This window comes from Mus musculus, chromosome 14, assembly GCF_000001635.26.
Source record: "Mus musculus strain C57BL/6J chromosome 14, GRCm38.p6 C57BL/6J".
NCBI lineage: Eukaryota > Metazoa > Chordata > Mammalia > Rodentia > Muridae > Mus > Mus musculus.
Genome location: NC_000080.6, coordinates 29,054,128 through 29,080,058, shown reverse-complemented (window position 1 = coordinate 29,080,058; position 25,931 = coordinate 29,054,128). Strand labels below are relative to the sequence as shown.

At 44.0% G+C, this 25,931-nt stretch overlaps 1 protein-coding gene across 5 annotated transcripts in view; it reads left to right on the top strand.

Annotated features, from left to right (window-relative positions):
- Positions 1 to 25,931, top strand: part of Cacna2d3 (calcium channel, voltage-dependent, alpha2/delta subunit 3) — an 817,833-nt gene that overhangs the window by 642,717 nt on the left and 149,185 nt on the right. For 4 of the 5 annotated variants that reach the window (NM_009785.1, XM_011244938.3, XM_006518486.4 and 1 more), the window contains 7 exons: positions 6,919 to 7,002; positions 15,741 to 15,812; positions 16,113 to 16,174; positions 17,519 to 17,586; positions 21,412 to 21,457; positions 21,615 to 21,712; positions 24,079 to 24,172. In NM_009785.1, the coding sequence (NP_033915.1) occupies positions 6,919 to 7,002; positions 15,741 to 15,812; positions 16,113 to 16,174; positions 17,519 to 17,586; positions 21,412 to 21,457; positions 21,615 to 21,712; positions 24,079 to 24,172 (524 nt within the window). The remainder of the gene's footprint in view (positions 1 to 6,918; positions 7,003 to 15,740; positions 15,813 to 16,112; positions 16,175 to 17,518; positions 17,587 to 21,411; positions 21,458 to 21,614; positions 21,713 to 24,078; positions 24,173 to 25,931) is intronic. The other variant, XR_001781093.2, reaches the window with a different exon arrangement.

The following is a 25,931-nucleotide window of genomic DNA, read 5'->3' as shown; positions in this document are numbered from 1 at the left end:
ATCTGGAACTGTCACTGAACACTAGGGCCAGTTGCAAAAGACACTCAGTGTGCTAGAGGCCTACATAGCCTTCACTTCCTCATAGAGAAATGTGGGCCTAGTAGGATTTGCCTTCCAGATGGTTCTGTCTCCACAACTGAGCACTTACTTTCTGTCCTGACAGAGATGGTTACCTGCACTGAGGGTCAAGCTAATGAGATGGGGACCACACCAGGGAGGGAACTCAGACACCAGGAAGAATTGATCTGTTTCTCAGTTCCACTGCTCGCTACCCATGTCGCCAAGAGATCAGGCTCTATTTTTCCCATCCTTGAAATCATTCACCCTTCCTGGAGTTGGGAGAATTTGATAAGACACAGACAGTATTTAGGGTAGTTCCTAGCCCAAAACATTTTCTATTTAGAATAGCATGGGGCCAAGGGTCAGGGTGGGCAGTCATGTGAGCAGAGCAGAACATGTGGTCACCTGTTTTATGAATTCCTGATTGGGAGATGTAATGAACATCGGAAGGTGAAAGAAATAATTGCTTTCAAGTTCTCTGGAGAAGACTGCAGTGCCCCCTGTGTAGAGGTGGTGAGGGTGGTATTTTTAATTGCAGTACTGTTTCATTCAAAAATTTCTACAAGGAGCAACTAATACAGGAAGGTTGGAAAAAACTAAGAGAAACAGAAGGGATTCAAGCCATTTAGAGGGCAACATGCAGCTTAGTCTCAGCTGCTGATTCCTAGGAGAGCTGGGGCTGACAGGGGCCATGGGAATCCACTTCCCAAAGACTGGTCACTATCGAGACCTTGGTTCGCCACTGGCAGGATGAGATCCAACTGTAGTTGTATAGGGGGAAGAGATGTCACTCTGCCACAAGTCTGCATGTCCTTCTCTTCTGCCTTGAGAAAAGGCCATGGATGCAGCCTGATGTTTCCCATTAAGCAGTGTATGCATTAAGAAGCAGTGCATCCTGGGAGTGGGCACTGTGTGATACTGCTCTCATTGCCTTAGACACCAACCCTGGCATCAGTGGTCACTAACATTGTCCGAGGGGGACATTTTTTAGGCTCTATTTGTTAGAGCCTATGATGTTATGGTTGGGTTCAGCCACATTTTTTTTTCAGTGCTTTTCAAGGTGTCCCTGGGAACTGAGGGCTGTATCTTCCATCTAGTGAGGGATGCAATGGGGTTCAGAGGTGTGAACAGCTTGCCTTAGTTCATAAAGCAGGAAGACTTGACAAAGTCTAGCTCCCAGTCCCTAGCTTTTAGCTGCCCTCCAACAGCCTACTCTGAAGGAGTCTGAGCCATGAATAGTGAGCTGAGACCAAGAACTTGAAGGTTGACACTGATCCCCCTGCAGCAGTTCTTCTGGGTCTTCCTAAGACTCATTGTGCCTGGCACAGGAACTGAGACCCATTTGGAACCCATCAGAAGGTGGGCTGAATAGATGATTGTCCATAGGAGAGAAATGCCTGTGTCCCTTTGGAAACAGTCTCTTTAGCCTTGTGGGCCAGGGGAGAAGATGGAGTGGGGGAAAAGGGGAAGAGAGAGAGGTCTTTAGCAGGGGAAGGTCGTGCCTGCCTGGTGAGAGAAACATCCTTCTGGGTGACTGGCTCTGGGTTGACCATGCCCTCACCTAGAAGATACTGTCCTTGGTATGGTGTCTTCTTCCCCATTTCCTTCCTTCCTTCCTTCCTTCCTTCCTTCCTTCCTTCCTTCCTTCCTTCCTTCTTTCCTTCTTTCCTTCTTTCCTTTGGTTTTTGTTTATTTGCTTGTTTGTTTTGGTAGCCTATAGCAGCATGAACACCTAATCAATTAGGTCCCTACCATATTTGTTGCACAAAGATCACAAGTATATGTGTGGGTAGTGCCCTTGGGCTTTTCCCAAAAAGACCCACAGAATGAAGAAGCAAAGCCATTGTCATTTTTCTTTAAGTCAGAATGGCCATACCTTGACCTATCTCATTGTGCTTCCAAAGCCAGTTTGCAGGTAACACAGAAGATGGTTCTATCCAGACCATTAAAAACTGCACTTCAAGCCAGCCCTTGGGGAGTTCTTACTTGTTCCAAAGAGGGGTGTCTTCTTGTTCCATCGTTCCAGCCACTGGCTTGTTTGTGTGCTCACCACATCTGGCCTTTATTTGAAACTCCACCTCAAAGTATTTCATAGCACACAATATCTTTCCTTATTAAATTCTCCTGTACATTTTTTTTTTCGTAAAACAGGCACCAAAAGCTGCAGGCCTACCTGTGGCTCTGAGACTGTGTTCATAAACCTTTGGAAACCATTTGTGATTCGTTAATCACATTTTCAAAGGAAGTTACAGATTATAGATATGCTAACAATTGCCATATACGGTGCCTGGCACTGTAATGGGCTCCTTACGAATGAGGAACAAGGAAAGGAAGTTGGAGAGCCAGGCCTGGGATTTGTCCCACACAGAGGCTGCATGGGGGAGGGGAGAGCCAGTCTCAGAGCTTAACTATTATACTGTTCCTTGGAGGAGGCATGGAGGGAAAGTATGTAGAGCTGAGCTCTGCTTAAGCACAGAAGTGCACTCAGTAGGTGGCAAGGCATTTTATAAATCAGATGTTCCCAAATAATCATTAAAGTTATGAAGTCTGTAAATGTTTCACATAAAATGTATTTTTTTAAAGGAGTGCATTTTGCTAGAGAGATGGCTCAGTGGTTAAAAGTGCTTACTGCTCTTGCAGAGACCCGGGTTTTATTGACAGCACTCACATCAGGCAGCTTACAACTGCCTCTCACTCTAGTTTCAGGAGACCCCACACTCTCTTCTAGCCTCTGTGTGCTCCTGTACACATATGGGGCACATAAATCCAGACAGGCATGTACATACACACAGAGACACATAGATATAATAAGTAAATGATCTTTACAAGCTGTTCATGTATAAAGAGAAGGGAAGGCATTCGATGTATACAGTCTGATCACCTGATGCTTGGAACTCCAGGTAAGATTATTTTCAAGAGAAGTATGTGGTATGGGCTGATGTGGTGGTACAGACCACTAATGCCAGGCCTTGGGAGGCAGGCAGGTACATCTGTGTGAGTTGGAAGACAATCCAGTCTACATAGTTCTGGACTAGCCAGGACTAACAGGATACCCTGTCTCTAAAAGGAAAGGGATCAATTTGGGAAGCATACATTGACACATCCAAGAGGGCAAAGATGTCAGGTACGGTGTGGTCTAGGTATACATATATCTCCAGGATTCTCATTTCAGGCACAGTGTGGTCCAGAGCTATCCTATTCCATTTCCACTGCTTTCCCACAAGGGGCTTCATTTCCAGGTTGACTTAAACTAGGGGTCAAGGTGGCCATGAGGTGCTCCAAGCTCCAAGCTCACATCTCATAACATTAGCAGTGCCTGTACGTAGGGAACTACCTTTTCCGGGGCAATCCAAGAAAGCATCCCAGATGGAGTCTTTTGCGTTTCTTTTGCATTGTTGTAGGTTATGTCCCCATCTCTGAACTAATTCCTGCATTCTGGAATGATGTATATTGGCCTAGGTCCCTTGAGTGGTGATAAAAGAAAATGAACGGTTAGAGATGTGGCATACATGAGAGGATGCAGATGTAACTCCCATGGTAGGATGCTTGCCTACAATGTACAAAACCCTAGGTTCAATCCCCAGACACACTTAAGCTGTCCATAATGGTGCAAGTCTGCATTTGCAGCGCTTGGAATGTAGAGGCAGGCAGATCAGAAGTTCAATGCCATCCTCAACTACATAACAAATTCAAGTTCCACTTGGATTGTGTGGAACCCTATCTCCAACAAAGAAAAAAAAAGTCAAGGAGTTTAAACAGATTTCTCTCTTGTAAATGTTACCTCAGCAGAGCTGAGTACCTTAACACAAACATGGATATCTCTGTCAAGTGTCTAGACTCCCAACTTGTACATAGCAGAGGGGGACAATTGGTCATCCTTGTGTGACACCAACATATTCAGCAAACACTTCCTGCCTGTGACAGTGACAGCATTATTGAAGTCTCCTTCCTTTTGAGGAATTGGGGAGTGCTCAAGTCTGCACAGAGTCAGGTCTTCCTGGGTCAAGCACTCCTGTTCTGCCTGGGATGAGCTGCCAAGGGGGGAGAAGGACTTAGCCTGCCTGTCCTGGCAAGTTCTATTACCCCTACTTTACAGCTTGGTGGGAAGTGCTGAAGCAGGTCAGTGGTTTGCTTAGCACCAGACATCCAGGGTGAGGTGGGCAATGGTAGTGCCTCTGTACTCTTTTTTTTTTCTGACAAAATCCTGGGCATATTTTGAGGATAAAGATGTGTTTGGTATTTAGGACCTTAGAGTCAGTTTAAATTTAACAAAAGCTGAAATAACACGAGGCTCATACAGAAATTAAGGCAGGGTTTAGCAGGTGGTGAGGTATCCTTCCCAGTGCTGGCTATATGATCTTATTTGATTTTGCTATTGCATGTGTTACTTAGCTTGTCAGAGCCCATCTTCCTAACTATGGGACAGTGGGATGTGCAATGATAGAAGCAAAAATAAGGGAGGGGTACTCTAAGTAAGTTTGTGGGAAGAGAGGGGTGATGCTTAACTATCTGTCTTTACTGTTTTACACTTTGCATGTGTGTGGTACATGTATGTATTTGTCATGGGTATTTGCATGTGAACATGCAGATCTGAGTGCATGTGTGTACATGTATGTCCTGAAGCCAGATGTCTATGTCCGGTATCTTGGTATCTTTCTCAGTAATTCTCTATTCATTTTTAAAGGCAGGGTATCTTATAGAATCTGGTGTTCATTGGTGGCAAGACTGGCTGATCAATGAGCTCCAATGATCTGCCAGCCTCTGTCCCCATACCCAGTACCAATACACTGCATCTCCCTTTTACATGAATCTTGGGGATCTGAACTTGCATGGCGAGAACTTCACCATCACCATAGCCCCCAAATGCCTTATACTGTCAAGGTATTCAGTGTGTGTGTGTATACATGGTGTGTGTGTGTGTGTGTGTGTGTGTATGTGTGTGTGTGTGTTCTGAGTAATTAAATAAAGGAACATTGTGAAGTGACCAAAAGATGAACTCCTTCTTCCAAAGCAAAACAGAAGAATGGTTCTGACCCATCAACAGGCAGACCAACAATCTGTGATAGTATGCTTTTGAAGTTCAAGTTCTGGGCTGCCTGGAGTTTTTGAGAATGGTTCCTACTAAAATAGGCTTGGAAGCCAATGGCCTCTTTATCTGAGGTTCAGAAGGGCTGTCAGACTATCTTCCCACAAGGAAGGTCCAGAGTCCTAATACTCTATATACCTCCCCTGTGTCTCCTGCCTATGGCTCAGACCCAAGCCCCCCCCCCCTGCCCCCATCCTTCCTTCCTTCCCATTCCTTTTGCTTTTAGCAAGGCTGGCTCGCCCAGCTTCTATGCACACAGGAACTTTCCCTAACACGATCCAACTGCTAATCTGCTATCGTTTACAGTGGCTTCCGAGAGAACCACTTTCCTTCCTCTTCATCTGGAGTGGATCTGATGTCATAAAAGTGACTGTGAATGGTGAATGTCTTGTTAACTGGAAACCTCATAGACGAGAGTGTCGGCCCGGTTGACAACAAGCCCTTTTGAAGGCAGGCAGGGTAGCCTTCTTGGGTGGTGGTGGTGCAGGGGGAGGGGGAGACTTTCTAGAGATGGTGCAGGATCCCCACAGTGAAGTTGGCAGGGAATAAAGCGTATAGGAGCAACATTTGGCATCGTTTGGTACCACAATGATGTAAGAACCACCCCTCCTGGCCGGCCACAGTCTCCTTGATTGCACTGATGGCCATTTCAAATTTGTTTGATTCTAAAGTGGCAAAGGTTTCTCCTTTGTGTCTGGGGTACCTTCAGCAACTGTGTCTGCAATCACCAATCAATGTCTAAAGTGACAATTTGAGGTCTTAAAATATTTAGACTGACCTTGCATCTCTCTTAGATTCATTGTTTAATCAAAACAGGACTGAGTCAAAGAAGAGAAAAGAAAATGGGTACACCTCTATGCGTGTGTGTCTTGTATATATGTACAACTATGTATATATGTCAGTATACTATGAACTTGTGAAGTGTTTGCTTATCCTTAGCCTGCAGCAGAGGGCAGACTTTCCTACCTTATAAACACCCCAGTAAGCAGCAGTAAGGGCCTTAAGACACACAAATATCCAGACACAAGAATGTCCGGTCGATAAAATGGTACACTTGCTGGTTGACTAACACCGGTGATTTAGGGGGAAAAAGTGAAAGCACTCCCCAGTTATTAATGCACTCATCAGCTTTTCCAGAGAAATGCCCTAATGGCCATTAAATCTGGCAGCGATTCCCAATACTCACATCTACTGCAGGTGAAGGAGCTGTGTTTAGCTCAGCACTGCCAGGGCCAGTAGCAAACGGGAGGTCTGTGAGTCTGCAACATGTACTCAGGATGCTGAGCCAGAGTCCAACTGTGGAGACCAATATTTTGTTTCTCAGCTGAGAAGTCTGGAGGAGGTTTGAGATGGGAAGTTTATGAAGCTTAGGGGAAAGGACAAGATTTGATAAATATATGTAGGAAGCTCTTTCCTCTGACATAAAGGGCTGCGCACATTAGCTTTTGAAGAGAGATGGGTCTGCTCACCCTTCACATATTCCTTCCGAGGGTGAGATAAATATTCTTTGCACCTGACATTTTAGAGTCAAGGAATTCTCTAGACAAATGTATGCCAAGCAAAGAATTGACCTTTATAGTCTCCAAATCGGAAGAAAGGCGAATAGCCAGGGCTGACGTTAAAGTCCTTATATTGCCACCCACAGGGCTGATCTCAGGTACCTGATGTTTCCTCACAGCTCACACTCAGCAAGCAGGCCCTAGGAGGATAAAGATGCCCAGGTTGATAACTTTACGACCATTTGTCTGACTTTCTCCTCTTCCCTATGCTAGTATGAAGAAGGAAAAAAACGGAGGAAACCCAACTACAGTAGTGTGGATCTCTCTGAAGTCGAGTGGGAAGACCGGGATGATGTGGTAAGTGACCCTTTGCAGCCCTCATTGTCAAGGACAATACTGACCATAAAAGATAGGCCAGAGGACAGCAGAGGGCTGTGAAGACAACTGACCCTTCCCTTATGGTTGGAGTTGTATAGCTCCTCCTGCTAGTCTGCTGAGCCTGTACCCAGCAGGCTCTGGATTCCTCTACAGCTGATTCATTCCACTTCATCCCCAGTATAATTGTCAGGACTTGCCTTACCATCTTCAGAGAATCCTGTTGCTGGGCAACAGGAGACCCAGTAACTACAAAGACATGCCATCTACAGGCCAATAAGACAGGCTCCCAGATGGATAGAATGAACTTGTTAGGTCTACGTGGACACAACTCTTGTCACCAAAGAGTAGCAGAGGAGTGTGAGGGCTCAATTTCCCCATGTGTGGTCAGCCTCCCAGCCCCACTGCTACCTCCACTCCCAGTCCCCTGTCCTGTGCTTCTACCTGTCCCACGGGATGTCACAGGAAGCCATTTGACATCCCAGACTATCTCCTCTTGCTTTATAGAAACAGGGCTGGCGTCCTAACTCCCTTGTTGCTGCTTTCTTCATTTTCATAGCCTCTGCAATGTGAATGGCCTTAGCTAGCAGAAAGCTCAGGTTTTTCTCCCTTGTCTATAAAATGCAAAAGCCATATCTATTACAGAAATTTTACCTAGTTCTGTCTGGTTAAACCCAAGCTCAGACAAAATAAAATTGTCATTCAATAAAAACTACTGCCTCATCCACTCTTCTTTTCCTATCTGCCACTGCTTTGACATCATGGAGAGTCAATGACCAAGAAGAGTTTGCTGTCTTCTCTTCCTCAAGCACTGTGACCAGGATCCTGGTGGGTTTTTAGGGTCATCTGCAGCTCATGTGCTCTTCCCAACCCCTGCACCATTGTGGACAGCTACAATGCCAGGACTCAAATCTCACCTGTGTGGAGACTGTCTGTCTCTGGTGTGTGGCAATTACTGCTTCCCCTCATAGGTTGTCCTTGCAGATGCTTTGAGGATTGAACATACTGGTTGAATGAAAGATAAAAAATAAAAAATAAAAGTGCTTATACCACCGTGTGACTATGTGAGGATGCTGGAAATGGGCCCTCCCTCTGGGATCACAGTGCTGATTCCTACCCTGGTCCTTTGAGTAGCTTCTGCTCGCTTTCTCTTCTATGGTCACCGTTTCCCATGCTGTTTTGACCTCAAAGGATGCTCTCTGCTTCTTTCTTAGAAGTGTTGGTATTTACCATAGGCAGGATTTTTCATCTTTTCTATTGTAATCACCTAGGATGGAAGACTTGGTCATACTAACCCATACTTCCCAAGTCCCATTTCCCTCTTATTATCCTCAGTGCTCCTGCTAGTCCTGTGTGTGTGTGTGTGTGTGTGTGTGTGTGTGTGTGTGGTGAGGAGGACATCTCCTTTTGCTATTCATGGTTCTGAAATGATTTTTGTCTCCTTATCTCATTTTCCTTTATGGGTGGAGTTTCAAGTATCAGATTCCAAGCATGCATTTCATTGTCATCTAACTTACAGGGCTGGGTTCTAGGTGTCTACTCTCATATTTACCATATTCTTCATATTCAAATTGGCCTCTGGCTATTTTTTGTCTGGTTCTCTGTGGCAAGAAGCCCAAGGCATTAGTTCTTTTAATATCAATGTGCTTGACATAGGAAAACTTAAGTCACCATCTCTCCTGTGGATCTGGGCCCAAAGGAACTATTGGAGAATTTTGAAAATCTGTGTAACACATTCTCTTATGAGGAATGCACAGAGGCCCACATACCAATGTGCTAATGCAGAAGTTTGCAACTAAGTGACTAAGGACAGGGTTCAGGACAATGTGGGTAAAGGACTGTGGAAGCAGAGCTTTCTGGGCCACATAAGCAAAGCCTGCCTGGATGCAGAGAAACTGACTGGAGCATCCTACTTCCCATGGACAGCAAGGCTCGTGTATAATTTAATGAGCACGTTTATAGCATAGACCCTGCTGCATACTTCCAAAAATGACACAGTATCACATATGTCACTTAAATTTTTTGCAAAATAGTCTGGCCAAGAATAAAATAAAGGGGCTGAAAGGATGTTCATTGGTGAAGTGCTTGCTGTGCAAATGGGGGGGGGGGGCAGCTGAGGTTGATCCCCAGAACCCCTGTAGAAAGCTGGCCATGAATGGTGCAATTCCAGTTGAAATCTCAGTACTGGGGAGGAGGGGCCTGATCTCCTCTGATGGGGCCCAGCAAGAGATCCTTTTCTGAGGGATAAAATCCAACTTTAAACTCTGGCCCTCACCTCTCACATGTGTACACATACACATGTACAACCACTTGTGCATACAACTACATGTACATACATGTACCTATACAAACACACATACAAACACACACAAGAGAAAGGCAGAGCACACAGAGAAGTGTGCTCGTGACTTCCGATGTCACCATAGTATCAAATATCATGCCAATTATTGTGAAAAGACAGATATTTAGGTGGCCTGTGTGTCAGCAATGTCTGTGTAACCAGGGAGGATCATCTCCAGGGAAACAAAAAGTGTCTTAATTTTCTTTTAATTTTTATTTTTCCTCCTTCCTTTCCTTCTTCCTGCCCCTCCTAATCATCCTCCCTCCAACCTTCCCATATTTGGTCCAACTCTCAATGTGATAGCCCCTTTTTCTTTGGATACTACATATAATATTGTATATGTATATGTATATGTATATGTATATGTATATGTATATGTATATGTATATGTATATGTATATGTATATATTTGAGTGATATGTATATATATATATACATATATATATATATATATATATATATATATATATATATATTTGAGTGAGTGTGTGGGTATATGTGAATGAGCACGTGTATGCACAAATACATATAGATACAACTTGATGAGTCTGTTTTTATTGTTTGTGTGAATATGGTTTCAGGGCTGAAATTCCTAGAGATGGCTGAAGGAATTAAGAATGGTTTTCAGTTTTATTCCTGTTACATTTTAGTTGTTGCTGAATTTTCCACAGTGAACATGATTATTTCTATAAATAGAAAAGGCTCATATAAGTCACAATAGATACCAAATAAGGAACTTTTCTTGTGTACAGTCCCTCCCTCAGTGTAATGATGAGTTCATTACAGTCCCATCAAGAATTATCCCTATTTTGCAGTTGAGGAACCTGAGGCAGAGAACTTATGTCACAGGCTGTCTTAGTTAGCATTCCTATTGCTGGGAAGAAATGCCATAACCATGCAACTCTTATAAAGGACAACATTTAACTGGAGCTGGCTTACAGTTCAGAGGTTTACTTCATGGTAGAAAGCATGGTAGTCTATAGGCACACATGGTGCTGTAGATAGAAGGAGCTGAGAGTTCTACATCTGGATTAGCAGGCAGCAGGAAGAGCAAGTGAGCTACACTGAGTCGGGCTTGAGCATCTAAAACCTCAAAGCCCACCCTCAGAGGCCTGACACACCTCCTCAAACAGAGCCCCATCTACCCCAACAAGACCACATCTCATAATAGTGCCACTGCCTGTGGGAGCCATTTTCTTTCAAACCGACACAGTCCAAAGGTACACATCAGGCTATCTGATCCCGAGCCTGTGTCCTTGACACACCCACTCTAGTGTGCCACGGAGAAGGCCCTAGAGTTCCAAAGCCCCGGAAGACTCCATTTGGTATCCCATACATGTGGTGTGTTTTTACAAAGTGACTACAAAGTAAATGTCCATCCTTATGATGGTGTTGTGGGCGCTTTGAGCAGAAAACAGAAGCCTTTTCTTTGGCTAAACATGGCAGACACATTTCCCTTCCCCATTGTTCAACAGGCACCACAATCATCCAAGCCAGTGGTCTCTGAGTTTCTTGCCTCACAGTCATGAAAAATAATGATCAAAGAAGGATATCATAAGGGCAAGCAAGTGAAGTGGTTTCTTTAAGATTTATTTGTTTGTCTGTTTGTTTATGTGAGTGTTCTATATACGTGTATGCCTATATAACAGAAGAGAGCATCAGGCAGCAGAGGGCCCAGATCTCAGTATAGATGGTTGGAGTCTCCATGTGGATGCTGGGAATTGAACCAAGGACCTCTGGATGAGCAGCCATTGCTCTTAACCACTGAGCCATCTCTCCAGCCCACACGTGAAGTTTCACTGTGAAGTAAAGTGAACCCCCCTGGACCCTCCCTTGCAGCAAGGAAAGTTCTTGAAAATGAGCTTCCAAGTCCTGCTTTGGAAAGGGGCTGCATATAAGTCATGCATCCAACTGGAGCAAATTTAATTCAGTTTGAATTGTTAGTTGAGCATATGTTAAGTGGTCCAGTGAAATACATAGTCTCAGGAAAAAGCCCACCCATGGAAGAAAAGCACAAAAGGGTTAAGATTGTGTCGAGGTCCTGGAAAAGTATCAGTTTTCTTGGAGCTGTCTGTGGTTTGAGCATAACCCTAGATCTTTTATTTGCTACAGCCCTGACTGATGGCCCATAGAATGGGGGGCTACCTTGCTCTGAATCTTTATCAGTCTTTTAGCCACGGCACTACGGATTCTGTTTCTAACCCAACTGGAACCCAGGCGGTTGCAGTGTAAGCCTGTCTCCTACTGCCCTCAGAAAGCCCATACTTCTTCCCATGAGTCTCTTGGAAAGTGTCTCCAGAGCCCTTTCTTCCCAAAGCCCTATGAGGGTCTCACACTGGGACATATTCTGAGACCTTTGGTCATACACGCCCAAGGCCTTTCTTCTTCTTTATACAGTGTTCTCTCTCTCTGAACCTCACGCTTGATCCCTTGAACCTCGACTCCCTGTGAGCCCGAGCTGATGTGGAAAGGAAGGGGATCTGTGGCTGGGGCTCTCCGTGCCTGCTACCTTCATGTACTGATTGAATGTTTTCTTGGTAAAGAAATGGCTATTTACCTGCCCTGTCTCACACTCTCTTCCATCTTCACACTTGATTAGTTAACTTATAATTAGGGACTCAGAAGAGCAGGCCTCTGAAAGTTGAAAGCTCTGTCCTTACCTGGACAATAATTCACCACCAGGACAATGGGCTGTCATTACACAAGACTCAATCTACGATTACCTCTCTATCTCCTGGGAAAGCTTCCTTCAGTGGGCTCTTCCTAAGAGGGAAGAGCAACAGACCTCGGGTGGAATGAGCATCCAGCGTTAATTTAACATGATACTAGAAAAGTAGGTGCTTTGATGGAACACACAAGCTGAGGATCCCCAAGGACTCCAGGAAAGTGTTGAGAACCAGGTACCAGGGTACAGTCCAGAGGCTGACCAGGGGCTAAATTTTTATATCCCTAGAGGAGGTTTTGCCTTTTATGGTATTCATCTCATTGTAATGAGCGGTGTCTCTGGTCACTGCATAGATGCCCAGGATCTGATAGGGAACACAAAAGGTACTGTCCACTATTGCCATCCCTTTCTTGCCTTTCTTTGGGTGTGCTAAGTCAAGCATCTATACATGTGATTTTTAATGACAGCTTAATCAGCTAACATATGGACACACAAAGATTATTTTTAAAGTTTTCCTCTGCCAAGCCCTTTTCATTTTCCCCAGATGTTCATGATTACAAATCCAGGCAGTGGCAAGTTCAAAGGCTGTTCAGAACAGCACCAGCGGCCATGCTTTTCCCACTTTCTGCAGGGAAGGCGAGATTGTTGTTGCTCACCCTTCTTGTCTGAACTCTGTGGACCTCCCTTATGTGTGGGTGCCACTGACTTCTTGCATGGTTATGTGCACGGAACTCTTGGCAATACACAGCCCATTAAGATAGAAGAGAGTCTTTTTTGGGATGTTCCAGCCTTGCAGAGTGCATTTCAACCATTAATCTCTTCACTCCCCTGATAGTGAGGACAGAATATCACCTTCCAATGGGTTCTGGATCCCAGGGATGGAAGTGTCTAGAAGACCTAGCTATTGGGATGTAAAACCACAGACCATGATATAGTCGACTTCTAAAACTTGTTCTTTGAGAAATCAAGAAATAAAAACATATATAATTTTATATTAGTAATAAGATAAGTTTATCCTCTGATTTAGGTACCCGAGGTTAGGAACTTGTGTGTGTGTTTGTATGTATGTAAAGGTATGTGCACCACATGCATGAAAAAAATCCCTTTGAAGCCAGAATAGGGCATCACAACATCTAGAGCTGGAGTCATAGGTGGCTATGAGCTGCCTACTGAGGACACTAAGAACCAAACCCAGGTCTCTGCAAGAATAGAAAGCACTCTTAACCACTGAACCAGCTTTCCAGCACCAGGAGCCTGGGTTTAAGAGATCCTTGATTACTTGGACAAGAGTCTTAGTCCAAGGCTTCAGTTTTTCCTCCAGTCAAGTAGGTACAGGAATAGAAACACAAAAGACAGTTCTGTGAGTTTTAGAATTAGTGTCTGGTCAGCAGGAAGGACTCAGTTAACAATAGCTACCAATAATGGGAGCTTCCTAATAACCTGATGACTATAGATTAGAAAGCTCCTGCCAGGCACTATGGGTCTGGATGGCTTCACCCAGGGTCAGTTTTGATTGGACAAATGACCGAAGAAGATGTTGAAGCACAAAGAGATTGAAAAATCAGCAGTATGCATCAGTAAAGAGATCCTTGCTACCTTGGGCCCCCTGATGCCCCACATTGTCCCATCTCAGTCTATCTAGCTTTACAGAATTAGGAGTAGAATGTTGAAATCTGCTGAGGTAGGGGAGATGTCACTCAGTGGGCTCTGGCCAGTGAGGAAAGTAAATGGAGTCTATGGATGTGCAAAAGCATCCTCAGCACAAGGTGTGTTTTTCATTCAGTGCAAGGTCAAAGAAGCTGGAGAGATGTTGGTAAGAGGATGGACATGGATGTCCAGCCAACCAGTGCATGAATACTGATTCCCTTAGCTGATAGCAGGCATCTGTCACCCTAGCCAGGTGAGGAGGAAGATGGTTGGTTGCATAGAAATTGATGATGATGATGCCTGCTGGTGAGAGTGGTGGTCAGAATAGAGGATGGCCAAGGAATGGAGAATAGTTAGTGTGTAGCGGGCACTCATCTGCGTGTTGCCTGTCTACTTCTTACTACAATTATATAAGGTGGCTGCTGTGCCTGGGAAACTGAGGCACAGAGAAAGTATTGATTTGCCTGTCATCATAAAGTACTGGGTGATACCATCATATCTCTCGAGTCTATTTCTATGTGACAGCGGTCTGGCCTTTCTCCCGAGGAGGTACTCAGGAAGGAGAGCTTATTTTCCTTGTAAGACTAGAATAACTGTTGAAACCTTTGCCTCCAGAAAGCATCAATGACCCTGGCCTTGGGCCCTCCTTGGCCCCATGCTAATTGTTCTTTGCTACCGGGGGTCCGGGGGTGAGTTGGCTAGGAGAGGCTGACCTAATCTCTGACTTGCCTGGGGAACTTGAGAGGGGAAGGTCCCAAATGGCTTTCGGCAGGCACCAGCAAGAGGAAAAATGAAAACCATGTTAAAGATAAATTGAGCCCGTTCTTAAAAGTTAGAAAGTAGACTTAATTAGGACCAGCTCTCTCCATCCCAAACCACAAAAGTTAAAATGGGAAAATATTTCCAGAAATGCCCATTATGTGTTGTTAAAAAAATATCTAAAGTAAAATATATGTTTTATTTTATACATGCCTCCAGCTAAAAATCATGCTTTTACTCTCTCTCACAGAAGATGGGAATGTGAACCCAAATCTAGACAGCCCTGAATCAAATTTGGGGTGCTTGCAAACCCTGCCGTTTTCTATCAGCCCCATCTCTCACAAGCTCCTCAAAGGAAAAAAAGAAATTAAAACCAAAAAAATAAAACAAAACAAAAAACCCGAAGTGCAGACAGAGAAAGAACAGTTCCCCATGGGCTGGCCTGCCAGCCTTTGTTCCCATCCCATTAAATGGCCTTTCCTGTCATGTACCCTTGCTGCCCATGATGGCACATCCTTCATCACCCAGGCTGCTGTCCTCCTCTGAACTCATGGAAGGCCACAGGTAATTAGATAAGGTCAGCCAGGGGGAGGGGAGGCAAACCAGGCTCGCTGTTCCAAGATGGGACCTCCAAAACTCAGAAGCAGGGTCAGCGCTGGTCACTGTCCTGTCAGCGAGACCATTAATTGAGTGACCATATGAAGCTGATTCACATTATGGAAAGAGTTACTGTCTCCCCAGTGCCCCCCCTCCAATCTTTTCAACTACTGTTTAGAAAAATGTCTTTAAACTTGATTATCATTTGAAAAATGATTTCTTCATGACAAATCGGTACCCTTTTTGAAAACGAACTTGTCCCCCAGAGACATTCTCATTTGTTGATAGTTTTAGCAGATTGTCTAGAGTTCATTCTCTGACCTCCGGACTCATCAACATCCTGAGGCCTCTCCGGTTGCTGCCCCTAAGGGGTTCACTTACACTCCCCAAATCAGAGTTGAAAGTCATTTGTCCTTGTTCACCTCCTCCCATCGTCCAGCAGCGTCCAAGGATGTGGGGTTCACTTGTGTCCCCCAATTCAGAATTGAAAGCCATTTGTCCTTGTTCACCACCGCCACCCCTGTGGTCCAGGAGTGGCAGAGGAGCTGGATTCTTCCCTGGAGAGCTGATTTAGAGTTCTGCATGCTTAGCCTAATATGCAGAAGCATGAAGGATTGCCGGGAATCCTATGTAGGGATGTCTGTGGCCAGGCACCCAATGACATGAAAATCCAGGGAGGCATTAACTTCTGATTTTATTTTCTTGTTCTAGTTACGAAATGCCATGGTAAATCGGAAGACTGGGAAATTCTCCATGGAAGTGAAGAAGACCGTGGACAAAGGGGTACCTTTTTCTCAAACATTCATTAAAACAAGCTACTGTTCAAAAAGAAAATTAGCTTTGAAGGTTCTATCTGGAATAAATATCTTTGGCCGAGCTCACTTCTCTCTTGTCTTTACTTATCTCTAACAAGACTCATGTAGTGCTATTGTTAACCAGTTCACAGTGTGTCCGTATTTTATTTTATTTTATTTTATTTTATTTTATTTTATTTTATTTTATTTTATTGTTGGTTTCTGAAGAACATCACCTAGCAGACTAACTGTGTTTTCTTTTCTCTATGACTTTTCCCCCCCGATCTAGAAACGGGTTTTGGTGATGACCAATGACTACTACTATACAGACATCAAGGGTACTCCTTTCAGGTAGAGCTGACCAGAATCATGGCCTTTCCATCAGACCTCTCAGTGTGTTTGTACCCAGCCTGCTGGCCCCTCAGAGCTCATCATCTGCCCAAAGGCCAGAAAGATTAAGGAAGGGGCTTTGCCCAGGCTGCTTTCTGTCTTTGTTTGAAAATGGGGAAGATGGTTCAGGCCCACCCAAGTATCCCATCCATTTGCCACGGCCGGCCTCACATCCCACTCCCAACACCAAATCTCCAGGGATCCCAGGAAGGGTGGAGGAGACCAGTTGAGAGGGTCACTAGGCTGTCACCATCTCACCTGCTACTTTCTAAGATCCATTGCTCACCTTCTACTTTCATCACCCAGTAATCCCGCAGGTGGCATTTCATTCCCACCCTGTGCTTCTGTTTCAACTTTGTTGAATGTCCTTCTGTGTTGTCTCTCTGTTATAGTCCTAAAAAAAAAAATGTATGGAACATTCTGAAGTGGCCTTCCACTGTCATTATGTGATTTGTAGAAAACAAAATGAAATAAAAAAACAAAAACTTATTTTAACAGGGTTGCCTTATGCTCTGAATTGGTATCTTTCAGAGTTAAAGGAGAAGTTAATTAGTCTAGATTAATCTGAAAAGTATATTTTAGCATCACTGTCATGCACTGCCAAGGACTATGAGCAGATGCAATTTGGAACCAAGAAGAATCAAGAAACACACGAGCCACTAAATGGCTTTGCCAAAAGAAGGGACTGTTTTTAAAAAAGCAGTCTCTTACTTCAGGCCAAAAACAGAAAGACATTTAAATCAAGCAATAAGAATGTGGGAAAGCTGTTAGACTAGGAAGTGGACCAGGCTCAAAAGCCAGACATATGCTCATGCTACTACATTGAGTGTCATGGGAGTTCTTGCTTTTGCCCTTGAGAAGGGGGTCAATATTTCTGGGGACTGGAGATCTCTGAGGAAGTTCAGAGCAGAGGTGTGTAAGGTGGTAGCAAGGAGCAGGGTGTGTGGCCTTGGGAGGACATCCAGGGGAGGGCTTTCTGGAGGGACAAGCTGTTGGCCACAAATCTTGCAAACACAACGGCAGCCAGTTGCCGCTGGCATTTCCAATCAGAAATGACTTTGAAGCAGCTGCTTGAGCCTCAGAAAAACCAACACCCACTATAATCAGTGAGGTTTTTGAAAGTAAACTGTTGGAAAAATTGTTTACAGAACATGAAATGGAAATGTGAAAATGGAAAATAAAAAAAAAAAACAACACACACACACACACACACACACACACACACACACACACACACAATGTTAGTCCACAAGTCTGTCCAGCTGGTGCCCTAGACTTCAAGGTTTGCTTTGTTTCTCCGCACAGTTTAGGTGTGGCGCTCTCCAGGGGCCATGGGAAATACTTCTTCCGAGGGAATGTAACCATTGAAGAAGGTAAGAGGCAAAACTTGGGTTGGCTTATCCTTGGGCATGGGGAGGAAGACCGAGAACTAAATCCCAGAGAACTGAAGAGCATGTGTGACTTCCAAGCCTCTGGCTGGTGATTTGGGCACTTGACTCAAATCACTGCCCTCTAGATGTTGTTGTTCTTGTCAATTTTGTGTGGGTTTCTGAATGGTGGGAACCCCAACCAGTGGCTGGCTTTATTATACTCTTTTACCCATAAAGTTGTGGAAGCAAATTATGGGAATCTCATACCTTTACTATTCTGACATTCGGCTTTTGTGGAAAAAGGAAATTAATGTAAAAACTCAAGTTTGAGAAGGACCAATGCAAATAAAGATCTGGAAGCCTTTGCTTTCAACATAGTTGGACCACACATCTCATTGGTTTTGTGCTACCCTTTGCCCATGGGAAATGTGACCACTTGAAGACACTGACAGGTTGGGAAGTGGAAGTAGAGTCATGTAGCTCTAAGATCTTCCATCTCCATAAAGAACAAGTGGACAGTGACTCCCATAGACTTTAGCCATCCCTAAATCCATCAAGTATAAAGTTGCTATCACAGAAATTGCCCTTGATATACCCCAACAGCCCACAGATCCTAACCAGTTACCATTTCCAGTATTATGAACACTTGGAATTAGGTGAGCATGGTGTTTAAAGGGTTCTTATTTTGTAAGCCACTTTGAGAAAAGCACTTGCTTTAGGTCAGGTCCATTTACCCATGAGCCCTGCAATGTTTCACAGGCATTGGGTTTTATCTGGCAAGGGGCCATGATGTCTGATGGAACAGAAGGGAGAGTAGAGGGCTCCACCAGGTACTGGGTAGAAGTAAGGATGTACCAGTCTAAGAGCCAAACATATAACCTCTCTTCTCAAAGATATATAAGAGAACAAGACAACCTTGTGACCTCAACAAGATATACTCGAAAGGATGTTTTCTTAAAAGCTGTGCTTCCATTTATAGAATTTCTACTTCCATGAACCATATGTAGTTTGGAGGCCATCAGTGCCCCTGAAGCAATAAAATTAATGCCCAAGGCATTTGAGGTAAAACTGAGAAAATGACTCATGGTCAGAAGAGAAAGAGATGTCTTTAGTAGACCATTTGCCCCTTAGCCTGTCCCTCCCTTCCTTTCCCTCTCTTGTTTCTTTGTCTCTGTCTCTCTCTCCCTCTGCTCCCTCCTTCTTTCCATTCCTCCCTTCTTCTGTTCTCTAGTTTCTGCTCCCCCTCTCTTCTCTCTGGCTTTCTCTCCTGCCCACAATTGTCTTTGCTGACTTTTGGACCATTTCTCTGCTCACTATCTGCTTCCTGTGTGTTCCACAGCTGTTAGGCTGAACCATTGCACTGAGAGAAATTCAGAACTAAGCAAGAAATTAGTTTGAATACTCAGCAAGGGGGCTAGTGTCTGGTTATCCACACAAATGAGATCAGATCTTCCTCTCTCCATGGGTCCTCTGTAAATAAAACAACTCAGCCCTGTCAGCTCCCTGAGTAAAAGAGCCCAGGAAAGCTGCTTTCCCTGAGGCTGCTAGCCAAAAGCTCATCAGCACTGAGAGCTTTGGGCTGATCATAGCTCCCTTCTGTTCTTGGAGTGGAAAGTTCCTTGCTGATGGTACCCATATTTCATGGGTTCTGTAGTTGGGAAGGCTACTCCACAAGCTGACTGGGTTCTCCATATGCTTTGGCAATGCCAGCTGCTACTAAGATAATGAATATAAAGATATACTCAAAATTGTAAGGGCTCAGGGCTGAAGGTTTAGCCCAGCTGTAGAGCATTGGCCTAGCAGGTACCACATTCTAGGCTCAGTCCCCAGCATCCCTAAAACAGTGTTGAAGCTTGAAGCCTGAGCTGGTCTTCCTACTGATGTGACTTTTCATAACCTCTTTTGACAGTTGCTTCTTTTGCATAATTATGCATAATGATTACTGAGTAAATCGAGTGTATGTTATTACACTCAGCTTCATTGGGTATGGTTTTATTTTTAAAAGGATCAAAATTAGAAGGGAAAGAACAAGAGAAATTTTACATTTGTTTGATATCCAAGAAATCAGAGAAGAAATAATAGAGAAACTAGTACCTCAGATCTCATCTGTGAGGTCTGTGGGACTGAGACAGGGTGAGCTTCAGGGATGAAGGACTGATTAAACTGTAGTGAGAGAAGGGAATAGGCCTGATACCTTCAACTCAGCATCTTGGAAAAACAGAGGCCACAGAAAGGCCTCCACTCCTGTCACTCCTGTAGTGAGCTCTCTCCCTGCCATCCTCAGGCCTCACAGGCCTCTTTGCTTTATTCTTTGTTTAAAAATCACTTTTTTCAGCCTGACCACAACAGGTAGAACTGAAGCAAAGCTCCTGAGTGAAGCCTTCCTATCTCTGTCCTCCCTGTCCCTCTCAATGCTTTTTTGTCTGCAAGGTGTTTGGTCCATTGCCATCCTCTCAGCATCTATCATAGACTTGTACTTTCCTCAGGAAAAATATTGAAGGAAGTAAGGGGAAAAAGAAGTAGGTAGTAAGGAGGAGAAGGGAGTAGGAAGTGAGGGAGAAAGGAAGGGAGGGAGAGAAAGCATTAATAAGATTGCCTTAGGAACTAATCACTATCTTATTTAACCATCTTGTAGAGCTTTTGAGAATATTTCTTGGATGGGAAAGTTGATATAACTCAAGGGTTGACATTTATATTACCAAGTGTTCAACAGCTCAGTCCCTATAGCACTGAGCAATATTATGTGGTACATCTAGTATTTTATGCATCTACATTTGACATGGCAACTGAAGAAAAGTGAGTCATGTGAGGAACTGACTCCACGTTATAGACATCATCAGAGTCCCCAAGCATATGCAGAAAAACTTCCCTGAAGATGATCCATTGAAATCAATGAAATAGTGACTCCGCAGAGTATTAGCTTATTCATGTAGCTGTATCGTAATACCTGAGGCTAAGACCCTATAAAAAGTTTCTTTAGTTTACAGTTTTAGAGGCTCAAAGTTCAACACAACATGGCAAAGGCAGGAAGAAATATTGCTGGATGTAGCAGAGCCACCAGTGCAAGTAAGAAAGCAAGAGACCCATTCCTGGGGCTACTACATTAATCTCTTCACTTTGTATTAAATCCCATCCTTAGTAATTCCCACTCTCTCAATGCTATCTTTTTGGGGTTCAAGTTCCCAACACACACACATAGACACACACACACACACACCTCTGAAAGACAAACCATATCAAAACCACATTACAGATGAGAGATGAGGAAGTCTGTGGTGTTCTGGGAAACTCCTAGGTTACATGCCAGCCTCAGTTCTACTAACTACTTTTCTAGATTGATGACTCTCTTTCACTTAGGATCCTGTAACAACTACTAGCATCTTTTACCACTGGTGGAAAATAATTGAGTATTGATAATATCATTTCATTCAACCTATAATTTTACCCACATAGCTAACTAACTAATGACATAGACCTGTTAGCATCACAGAAGGTTTAATGGCCTGGCCTGGTACTCAGTCCTCGTGTAGCTCCAGAGTCTGTCTTCCTAGCCATCCTGTTAGAAATGCCCTTTATTTTCATGAGGTTGAGATTTCTCTGGCATGAATACAAAGGAAGTATGGCGGTCCTGGCCACAGCGGGGTAAAAGAGTTGTTTGGGTAACTTTGTACATGAGTCCAGAATCTTTGTTCCCCAGCACATCCCTTTGGGGTTCATATTTACTGTGAATCTTCCCCCTCACACGTGCCATCCTAGAGTATTTGAGGTCTATAGGAAGATGGAGAAGAGTGATCCTTACTCATGAACACTTTGTGTTTTGACTCCCAGGCCTCCATGACTTAGAACATCCTGACGTGTCCTTGGCAGATGAATGGTAAGAGCCAAGTGTCCTTCATCAGCTTCATTTGTTGCGCTCTTTATTTTCTACTTGTTTGCCCTTTTACCCAGTTTTTCTGGTCCAAATGCAAATGGGGGGGATAAACCATAAATATTTATATATGTTCTCCTTTGGGACCCTGTCCCATTCTTAGGTCCTACTGCAACACTGACCTGCACCCAGAGCACCGCCATCTATCTCAACTGGAAGCCATTAAGCTCTACCTCAAAGGCAAGGAGCCTCTGCTTCAATGTGAGTGTGCTCTCCAGGCATGCTTGTGGGCATGGGGAGGGCAGAAGCTGCAAGCCGTTGAGGAAGCCTAGGTTTCAAGAGCAGCTTTGGTTTTCTATGTTTTACCCAGCCAACTCTTTTCCTATAGGAAAACATGTAGGTGATGACCATAGTATTCTTAATCACATTGTAACTGCTCTCCCAAGCCATCTTGCTAAGCAACTGGGTAAGATGGAGATGATAAAGATGGGCAGAGATCACAATTACAGTCCCCCTATTCTAAAAATGAAGAACTAAGGCCAGCCAAAGAATTGTCTCCTGCTAGAGCTGAACCTAGTCTCATGATTCCCCAAGAACAGGCAGTGCAACCAACATCTGTTGCCTCTTCTCTTATTACTACCAATATCCCTTGGTAATTTTCTGTGAGAAATAAAGGGCTGATGACTGTGGCCAAGAAGTAGAAGGGGGACTCCCATCCACGCACCAAGAGCAACAGCTTTGGATACTCCCCTGAGAAATCAGCACCCCCCCCCCAATTACATGGCAGTTACAGTACCTGCAACTTGAACAGAAGGAGTCACCTAAAAGAATCGTAGCACCTGCTCCCCTCTCAATGTACATCACTTATCAATGATGGGAAACCTGTTTGAAATGTGGTGTGTTATGGAATAACTACAGCAATCCCAGCAGAGGTGTGTGAAGATTCTCCAGCTGTGCAGTGACAGTTTTGTGGGCTAGGTTTTCTTTAAGGGCTATCCTCTGGTAGGAGGCAGCAGATGAGACCAATTTTTCATTTCTTTGACTTGTTAATTATTATCTTAAAAACCATATCTCAAGCATAGAAATACTATGAGAATATATTTTAAATTAAGTTTATTTAAAAAAAAACAGTATTTTTCATATGTGTATGGGTGTTTTACCCACATACACATCTGTGTGCCACCTGAGTGTCTGGTATCCACAGAGACCAGAAGAGAGCATTGGATCACTGAAACTGGAGTTAAAGATGGTTGTGAGGCACCATGTGGGTGCTCAGAATCAAACTCCGAGCCTCTGTACAGCTTTGCAGTTCTGAATTCTGCTTCTTTTAACCACCACTTGGCTTCCTAATATGTTGTGATGTTTGCTTCAGGGGCTTCTTAAGGAAGAAACATCATAGCTGGTACTGAAGCCTTTACACATCCTGGCCCTCCCCTCTCCCTCTCCCTCCCCAAAGAGCTACTTTCCTCTATTTTTTCCCAATTATAAAGTCTTAGCATACTGATGCTGTTTAAGTAGGTATCTGTGAACAGAGTATAGCTTTCTTTTCATTATCTTGCATGTTAAATGTTATAAACAGAATTTACCATTCCTCATCCAAAATTGCAAAATCTCAAATCTGAAAAACATTTAAACAATGACAGTGACATCACACCATGTAGAAAATTCCCTTGTTGTTTGTGGTCCTGTCCAAAGTTTATGTATGATGTGTGTGTGTGTGTGTGTGTGTGTGTGTGTGTGTGTGTGTGTGTGAGTGAGTGAAATATATATATTTCAGTTAAGGAACCCTTAGGATATACTTCCAGCCCTATATTACTTCATATAATAGTATAATACACAGATATACATACAGCTTTTATTTCTCAGACTTAGGAAGTTTATTTGTGTGTATCATTTATCTCCATTGAGTTTGTTTGCCTTATCCACAGGACACAATCACATCTCAACCTATGTACCATCTTTCTGACAATGTATGAAATTGTCTATAGTGTTTATTCTTCATCCCTTCTACTCTTAGTACTCAGCCTGCCTCTAAGAAGCTTCTTCTAGGCTCATGATCTCCTACAGTTTAGCATCTTTCACAGAACTCTGCCCAGTAGACTTTTGGATAGAGCCAGCTGTCCCCTTTAACATGAGGGAAAGTCTTAAATGGAAGACATCACATTCTATGAGTACCCGTAATTATCAGTGGTGGAATGCCATTCTCATACACTGCTGAATGCAGCCTGCTGAACAAGTGATGGCTATAGTGAGGGTCAGAGGCAGCATGGCTAGACCAAGCTTTTCCAGGAGTTCTGTCTTCCCATCTCTCAAATTAGGACTCAGCATGCTGGCCCCAGCATGAACTGTGAGCTGGGTGAGCTGAAGGAGAGAGCAGAAAACCAAAGTGTAGGATACCCAAGCCTTTCTGCTTGCTACTGTCTAGTTCCATTGCTTGGGGCCTGCTGGTATTTCCAGTGTATCAGATATCGGACTGTTTCATATTTTCAACCAGTGGGAAGTTAACTCATAAAGCAATATCCTGTATAAAAACAGCCTGCTGACACCTCATACCATTCCCAGGAACCTCTATGGTACCCTTCTTTGGAGTCTAACCAAAGCCTCTTGTCTTCTGTCCTTCCCAACAGGTGACAAAGAATTGATTCAAGAAGTCCTTTTTGATGCTGTGGTGAGCGCCCCTATTGAAGCCTATTGGACGAGCCTGGCCCTCAACAAATCTGAGTAAGTGGCTGCATATGTCCCCCTCCATGGCCATTTCCACTCAAGCTCCAAAATATGGTTATGGTTTAAGGAACTAAACCATTTTAGGAGCCTGGTGTTAAAGTTCTTTAATTTTCCCCTAAGCTCCTAACCACAAAAGCTAGAGGCAGTGCAGTGGCAGGGGCTTGGATGGCAACTCGGGGGCTTGACATGTAATTTGTTGAGTTTTAACATTACATGAAATTCAGTATGTGGAGGTAGGGTGACACTTCCGAGGATTGGGGGGTAGGGGTGGTGGAAGGAGCTTCCAGCCTTGCCACAGCTCCCCCTCACCCCCACCCAGGCTGGAGTAAACTTGGGAGGAGGCCAGGAGAGGTTGTGAGTAGGCTTGGGAAAGGGATAACTGTTTTTCAGTGGGTGTCAGTTACTGCCCTGTGGTTTTATATCTGAAGTGGAAGAGGGGGTGTAAGTGGGGGAAATCAAGAGTAGTTGATGTCAAAAACTTGGGCTAGGACAGTGTTAACAGCTTATTATTGTAGTGTTTTTACTCTCATTCTCCATAGGCCCTCAAGTGGTAGAGGCTTCAGTTCTCTTTGGATTCCTATTTGTTGGTTTCTTCCTTTGCTTCTACTTTTCTCTCTGTTATATCTATTACTGGTTCTGCTTTCATTGACATTCATTCATTCATTCATTCATTCATTCACAAGTGTGTGTGTTCTGTGTGTACTAGCGAGGCAATAGGGACGAAGAGGTAACCCAGACAGATGACAGATAGCGAGTGTCTTCATGGCTTCTTTGGGTATATGAAGTCTTTTACAGTCATGAGCACTGCAGTGAAGGCAGGAGAACAGACAGGGAGGTTATGAAGGACAGAGTTGGTGAGGGAGACAGCACCAGTCCAAGGGCAATGAGAACTTCAGTAAGATAAACTGGCAGGATCCAGAGGCATGGAGAGAGAAAATAGTCGCACATTTAAAGAATTTGGGATTACTGAGAAATGTGGAGAGTAGTGGGGTGGTGGAAGGTCATGAGAGGAAGCGGCAGTAGGTGGAGAAGGTCTGGACGTTGATGGTCAGAGTAGAGATTTTGGAATGATGCCAGTGTGTGGCACATGTTAGGCAAGTGTTCTATCACCAAGCTATGTCCCCCATCCTCAAGATTTTGGATTTTGGAAAACAATTGAAGGGTTTTAAGAAAGAGACTATGACAAACAGATCTGCTTTCTCAAAAAAATACAAACAACCTCTCTATGACTGCATATAAAATAGAGTATAGTTGGGCAGGAACAGCACCATGCCTCTGGATCCTGCCAGTTCATCTTACTGAAGTTCCCATTGCCCTTGGACTGGTGCTGTCTCCCTCACCAACTCTGTCCTTCATAACCTCCCTGTCTGTTCTCCCGCCTTCACTGCAGTGCTCATGAGTGTAAATGACTTCATATCACTTCATCCATGCATATGCCATACATATCAGGACAATGGGCACAAATGGTCAAAGCCCACATGTAGCTTGTTTCAAAGGTTGAGCTCCTCCACCCTATGCTAAGACCTGCTGGTGGTTTGTGGTGTGAACGGAGGGAGGCTGAGCATCCTGTTTTCATGACCATATTGGCACAATAAGCCCTTGGGAAATAGTGCTGTTTTATAGGATAGAAGATAAAGAAGGAGGAGTAAACCCTAGCTAGGCATGGCCAGAACCTTTCCAGATACAAGAGGTATGGTCTCACCATGGGAAACTTCTAGTGGGAAGTCTGACATGATGGTAGGGCTCCAAGGAGAGA